The following is a 7,500-nucleotide window of genomic DNA, read 5'->3' on the forward strand; positions in this document are numbered from 1 at the left end:
TTACCATCCATCCTCCCTTTACCATCCCCACTCCCTTTACCATCCCCACTCCCTTTATCATCCATCCTCCCTTTATCAAACCCCTCCCTTTATCATCCATCGTCCCTTTACCATCCCCACTCCCTTTACCATCCCCACTCCCTTTATCATCCATCCTCCCTTTATCATCCATCCTCCCTTTATCAAACCCCTCCCTTTACCATCCATCCATCCTTTATCATCCATCCTTCTTAATCATGCATCCTTCCTTTACATCATCCTTCTTTTACCATCCATCCATCCTTTACCATCCATCCTTCTTAATCATCCATCCTTCTTAATCATCCATCCATCTTTTACCCCACCAACACTACTTTCTCACTCTCCTCCCCCACTACCCTCTCACCTGTTCCCAGGTGCAGCACGGTGGCTGCATTTCTCTGATCATCGTCCGACCCCGTGGTCGTCCTGGTAACAGCTACTTTAGTGTACGTGACGCCCCTCCTCACCAGTAGAGGCGCTGCGATCACGTTGTTCTCCATCAGAGGGTGGTCTCTCATAAACGTCAACACCTTCAAGCATATATAATATTATTATTATATATATATTATATTGATATAGATTAGTATATTTATATTATTACTATACATTATATATATTATATTATATTGACATAGATTAGTATATTTATATTATTACTGTACATTATATATATATATATTGATATAGATTAGTATATTTATATTATTACTATACATTATATATATAATATTATATTGATATAGATTAGTATATTTATATTATTACTATATATTATATATATTATATTATATTGACATAGATTAGTATATTTATATTATTACTGTACATTATATATATATATATATATATATATTTTAATGATTTAGATTAGTATATTTATATTATTACTATACATTATATATATATATATATATAATATTATATTGATATAGATTAGTATATTTATATTATTACTATACATTATATATATAATATTATGTTGATATAGATTAGTATATTTATATTATTACTATACATTATATATATATAATATTATATTGATATAGATTAGTATATTTATATTATTACTATACATTATATATATATTATATTGATATAGATGAGTATATTTATATTATTACTATACATTATATATATAATATTATATTGATATAGATTAGTATATTTATATTATTACTATACATTATATATATTATATTATATTGACATAGATTAGTATATTTATATTATTACTGTACATTATATATATATATATATATTTTAATGATTTAGATTAGTATATTTATATTATTACTATACATTATATATATAATATTATATTGATATAGATTAGTATATTTATATTATTACTATACATTATATATATTATATTATATTGACATAGATTAGTATATTTATATTATTACTGTACATTATATATATATATATTATAATGATGTAGATTAGTATATTTATATTAATATTACTATACGTTATATATATATAATATTGATATAGATTTTTATATTTATATTAATATTACCATACATTATATATATATTATATTAATATTAGTATATTTATGTTATTACTATACATTATATATATATATATATATATATATATATATATATATATACACAATATTATATATATATATATATATATAATATTATGTTGATATGGATAAGTATATTTATATTATTACTATACATTATATATTATATTATATTGACATAGATTAGTATATTTATATTATTACTACACATTATGTATATATATATATTATTGATATAGATAAGTATATTTATATATATACATTATATTGATTTAGATTAGTATATTTATATTACTATACTTTATATATATATATAATATTGATACTGATTTTTATATTTATATTAATATTACCATACATTATATATATATATATATATATATATATATTATATTGATATAGATTAGTTTATTTATATTACTACTACACATTATGTATATATATATATATATATATATATATATATATATATACTGCTCAAAAAAATAAAGGGAACACTTAAACAACACATCCTAGATCTGAATGAAAGAAATAATCTTATTAAATACTTTTTTCTTTACATAGTTGAATGTGCTGACAACAAAATCACACAAAAAGAATCAATGGAAATCCAATTTATCAACCCATGGAGGTCTGGATTTGGAGTCACACTCAATATTAAAGTGGAAAACCACACTACAGGCTGATCCAACGTTGATGTAATGTCCTTAAAACAAGTCAAAATGAGGCTCAGTAGTGTGTGTGGCCTCCACATGCCTGTATGACCTCCCTACAACGCCTGGGTATGCTCCTGATGAGGTGGCGGATGGTCTCCTGAGGGATCTCCTCCCAGACCTGGACTAAAGCATCCGCCAACTCCTGGACAGTGTGTGGTGCAACGTGGCGTTGGTGGATGGAGCGAGACATGATGTCCCAGATGTGCTCAATTGGATTCAGGTCTGGGGAACGGGCGGGCCAGTCCATAGCATCAATGCCTTCCTCTTGCAGGAACTACTGACACACTCCAGCCACATGAGGTCTAGCATTGTCTTGCATTAGGAGGAACCCAGGGCCAACCGCACCAGCATATGGTCTCACAAGGGGTCTGAGGATCTCATCTCGGTACCTAATGGCAGTCAGGCTACCTCTGGCGAGCACATGGAGGGCTGTGCGGCCCCCCAAAGAAATGCCACCCCACACCATGACTGACCCACCGCCAAACCGGTCATGCTGGAGGATGTTGCAGGCAGCAGAACGTTCTCCACGGCGTCTCCAGACAGAATTTGCAAATCTTGGTGTTCTCTGGCAAATGCCAAACATCCTGCACGGTGTTGGGCTGTAAGCACAACCCCCACCTGTGGACGTCGGGCCCTCATACCACCCTCATGGAGTCTGTTTCTGACCGTTTGAGCAGACACATGCACATTTGTGGCCTGCTGGAGGTCATTTTGCAGGGCTCTGGCAGTGCTTCTCCTGCTCCTCCTTGCACAAAGGCGGAGGTAGCGGTCCTGCTGCTGGGTTGTTGCCCTCCTACAGCCTCCTCCACGTCTCCTGATGTACTGGCCTGTCTCCTAGTAGCGCCTCCATGCTCTGGACACTACGCTGACAGACACAGCAAACCTTCTTGCCACAGCTCGCATTGATGTGCCATCCTGGATGAGCTGCACTACCTGAGCCACTTGTGTGGGTTGTAGAATCCGTCTCATGCTACCACTAGAGTGAAAGCACCGCCAGCATTCAAAAGTGACCAAAACATCAGCCAGGAAGCATAGGAACTGAGAAGTGGTCTGTGGTCCCCACCTGCAGAACCACTCCTTTATTGGGGGTGTCTTGCTAATTGCCTATAATTTCCACCTGTTGTCTATTCCATTTGCACAACAGCATGTGAAATGTATTGTCAATCAGTGCTGCTTCCTAAGTGGACAGTTTGATTTCACAGAAGTGTGATTGACTTGGAGTTACATTGTGTTGTTTAAGTGTTCCCTTTATTTTTTTGAGCAGTGTATATATATATAGATACGTATATTTATATTATTACTATACATAATATATATATTATATTGATTTAGATGAGTATATTCATATTAAAATTACTATACATTATATATATAATATTGATATAGATTAGTATATTTATATTACTATACATTACATTATATATATAATGTAATGTATATAATGTAATGTATATACTGTATTATATATTACCTTGTCCGGCAGCTTGAGAGAAGACTCGAAGCCCTCCGCTCTCAGAGCACTGTTCAGACACTGGGTAAAGGAAAGATTTATCTCAGATTTAAAGTTCTTAACTCCTTCATCTATCTCATAGAACGTTTATCTAGGCAGGTCCTGGTGTAGCCTGGTACAGGGTACCTATCAGGGTCTAGGTGTTGGTAGTGGTTCTAGGTAATGTGTTCTAGACTGTACCTCTCCAGGTCTAGGTGTAGGTAGTGGTAGTGGTTCTAGGTAATGTGTTCTAGACTGTACCTGTCCTGGTCTAGGTGTTGGTAGTGGTTCTAGGTAATGTGTTCTAGACTGTACCTGTCCTGGTCTAGGTGATGGTAGTGGTTCTAGGTAATGTGTTCTAGACTGTACCTGTCCTGGTCTAGGTGTTGGTAGTGGTTCTAGGTAATGTGTTCTAGACTCTACCTGTCCAGGTCTAGGTGTAGGTGTTGGTAGTGGTTCTAGGTAATGTGTTCTAGACTGTACCTCTCCTGGTCTAGGTGTTGGTAGTGGTTCTAGGTAATGTGTTCTAGACTTTACCTGTCCTGGTCTAGGTGTAGGTGTTGGTAGTGGTTCTAGGTAATGTGTTCTAGACTTCACCTGTCCTGGTCTAGGTGTAGGTGTTGGTAGTGGTTCTGGGTAATGTGTTCTAGACTGTACTTATCTTGTTCTAGGTTATGGTAGTGGTTCTAGGTAATGTGTTCTAGACTGTACCTGTCCTGGTCTAGGTGTTGGTAGTGGTTCTAGGTAATGTGTTCTAGACTGTACCTGTCCTGGTCTAGGTGTAGGTGTTGGTAGTGGTTCTAGGTAATGTGTTCTAGACTGTACCTCTCCAGGTCTAGGTGTAGGTGTTGGTAGTGGTTCTAGGTAATGTGTTCTAGACTTTACCTGTCCTGGTCTAGGTGTAGGTGTTGGTAGTGGTTCTAGGTAATGTGTTCTAGACTGTACCTGTCCTGGTCTAGATGTTGGTAGTGGTTCTAGGTAATGTGTTCGAGACAGTACCTGTCCTGGTCTAGGTGTAGGTGTTGGTAGTGGTTCTAGGTAATGTGTTCTAGAGTACCTCTCCAGGTCTAGGTGTTGGTAGTGGTTCTAGGTAATGTGTTCTAGACTGTACCTGTCCAGGTCTAGGTGTAGGTGTTGGTAGTGGTTCTAGTTAATATGTTCTAGACTGTACCTGTCCAGGTCTAGGTGTTGGTAGTGGTTCTAGGTAATATGTTCTAGACTACCTCTCCAGGTCTAGGTGTTGGTAGTGGTTCTAGGTAATGTTTTCTAGACTGTACCTGTCCTGGTCTAGGTGTTGGTACTGGTTCTGGGTTGATCCAGTTCTCACAGGTCTTCTTCAGTTCCTTAAAAGGTCCGTCCATCACTTTACTGATGTCAGCCAGACTGTAGACACACACTGCTGACAACTCCTCATGCTCCCTACACACACACACACACACCACACACACACACACACACACACACACACACACACACACACACACACACACACACACCACACACACACACACACACAGGAGGGAGAGAGAGACAGGATTTGATTTAGATGAACATGTATAATGAAGGGAAGTTTCACATGTCCTTGCTGTTGTCTCACCCTCTCTGTACTCTCTACCAGTGGAGGTTCCTCCTCAGAGGAAGGGGAGGACCATCCCCTTCAGTGAATTTCATAAAAATGTAAATAGTGAAACATTCAAGAAGTTATAATTTTTAGATAAAACTACACTAAATATATTCACGTCGCCAAATAATTGATTACAATACACTGTTTTGCAAAGAAGGTCTACAGTAGCCTCAGCAGCACTCTGTAGAGTAGCACCATGATGTAGCCGAAGAACAGATCGCTTCCGTCCTCCTCTGGGTACATTGACTTCAATACAAAACCTAGGAGGCTCGTGGATGCCCCATTCCATAGACTTACACTGTAATTATGACAACTTCCGGAGGACGTCCTCCAACCTATCAGAGGTCTTGCAGCATGTTGTCCACCCAATCAAAGGATCAGAGAATGAATCTAGTACTGAAAGCATAAACTACAGCTAGTGCTGCAGTGCATCAAATGTGGTGAGTCATTTACTCAAAGAGAGCGAAAGACAACAGTTTTGAACAAATTCATTTATACAAAAGTTAAGGGGTAGCAAGAGAGGGAAAGACAACAGTTTTTAACAAATTAATTCATACCAAATGTAAGGAGTATCGAAAGATAGCTAGCTATATTTGGTAGTATATATTTTTTCACTTTCACTTAGCTAGTGTCAAGTGCAGCTAGCTAGTTTGGCCTACTCAAACACCCGGGTCAAACAGAGAGGGATGCTATGTTAGCTAGCTGTCTGTGGCTATCCAACACTGGAACTCTTCTAAGTCAAGGTAAGCTTTTGGTTTTATTACTTTATTGCCACTGGGGCATGCAGGTGTAACTGGTTAACTGCTAAAGTGCTTGCTGTTGACTGTACTGCATGATTGTAGCTGGTTTACCAAACGCGTTAGTTCTGGTAGCTGTGTTGATTATGACGTTAGCTAATATGGTGCCCACATTACCACCACACCGGCAGTCATGAGTCATAGAGGCCAGCATCCCGGAGTCGCCTCTTCACTGTTGACGTTGAGACTGGTGCTTTGCCGGTACTATTTAATGAAGCTGCCAGTTGAGGACTTGTGAGGCGTCTGTTTCACAAATTAGACACTCTAATGTACTTATCCTCTTGCTTAGTTGTGCACCGGGGCCTCCCACTCCTCTTTCTATTCTGGTTAGAACCAGTTTGTGCTGTTCTGTGAAGGCACTAGTACACAGCATTGTACGAGATCTTCAGTTTCTTGGCAATTTCTCACATGGAATAGCCTTCATTTCTCAGAACAAGAATAGACTGACAAGTTTCAGAAGAAAGGTCTTTGTATCTGGCCATTTTGAGACTGTAATCGAACCCACAAATGCTGATGCTCCAGATACTCAACTAATCTAAAGAAGGCCAGTTATATTGCTTCTTTAATCAGGACCACAGTTTTCAGCTGTGCTAACATAATTGCAAAAGGGTTTTCTAATGATCAATTAGCCTTTTAAAATGATAAACTTAGATTAGCTAACACAACGTGCCATTGGAACACAGGAGTGATGGTTGCTGATAATGGGCCTCCGTACGCCTATGTAGAGATTCCATAAAAAATCAGCCGTTTCCAGCTACAATAGTCATTTATAACATTAACAATATCTACACTGTATTTCTGATCAATGTGATGTTATTTTAATGGACAATAAATGTGCTCTTCTATTCAAAAACAAGGACATTTCTAAGTGATCCCAAACTTTTGAACTGTATATATATTTTTGTTTTGTATTTTACCCACTTTGATCTTGTCTCATCACTGCAACTCTCCAACGGGCTCGGGAGGTGAAGCTCGAGTCATGCGTCCTCCGAAACATGACCCGGCAAACCGCGCTCCTTAACACCTGCCCACTTAACCCAGAAGTTGCACTAATGTGTTGGAGGGAACACCGTTCCACTGACGACAAGGACAGCCTGCAGGCGCCCGGCCTGCCACAAGGAGTCGCTAGATGGCGATGAGCCATGTAAACCCCCCGGCCAAACCCTCCCTTAACCCGGACGACACTGGGCCATTTGTTTGCCGTCCTATGGGACTCCCGAACACGGCCGGTTGTGATACAGCCTGGGATCAAACCCGGGTCTTTAGTGACGCCTCTTTTTTTGCTACTTTCTCAAATCATCGATAGTCGCATCATG

General features: G+C 38.1%; 1 protein-coding gene across 2 annotated transcripts in view; it reads right to left on the reverse strand.

Moving 5' to 3' along the window:
* sema4f (sema domain, immunoglobulin domain (Ig), transmembrane domain (TM) and short cytoplasmic domain, (semaphorin) 4F) overlaps positions 1 to 7,500 on the reverse strand; it is a 119,263-nt gene that overhangs the window by 9,997 nt on the left and 101,766 nt on the right. For both annotated transcript variants that reach the window (XM_045701591.2, XM_045701592.2), the window contains 3 exons: positions 5,041 to 5,182; positions 3,746 to 3,805; positions 386 to 551 (listed from right to left, as the gene is read on the reverse strand). In XM_045701591.2, the coding sequence (XP_045557547.1) occupies positions 386 to 551; positions 3,746 to 3,805; positions 5,041 to 5,182 (368 nt within the window). The remainder of the gene's footprint in view (positions 1 to 385; positions 552 to 3,745; positions 3,806 to 5,040; positions 5,183 to 7,500) is intronic.

Source organism: Salmo salar, chromosome 18 (genome assembly GCF_965601325.2).
Source record: "Salmo salar chromosome 18, fSalSal1, whole genome shotgun sequence".
Classification (NCBI taxonomy): domain Eukaryota; kingdom Metazoa; phylum Chordata; class Actinopteri; order Salmoniformes; family Salmonidae; genus Salmo; species Salmo salar.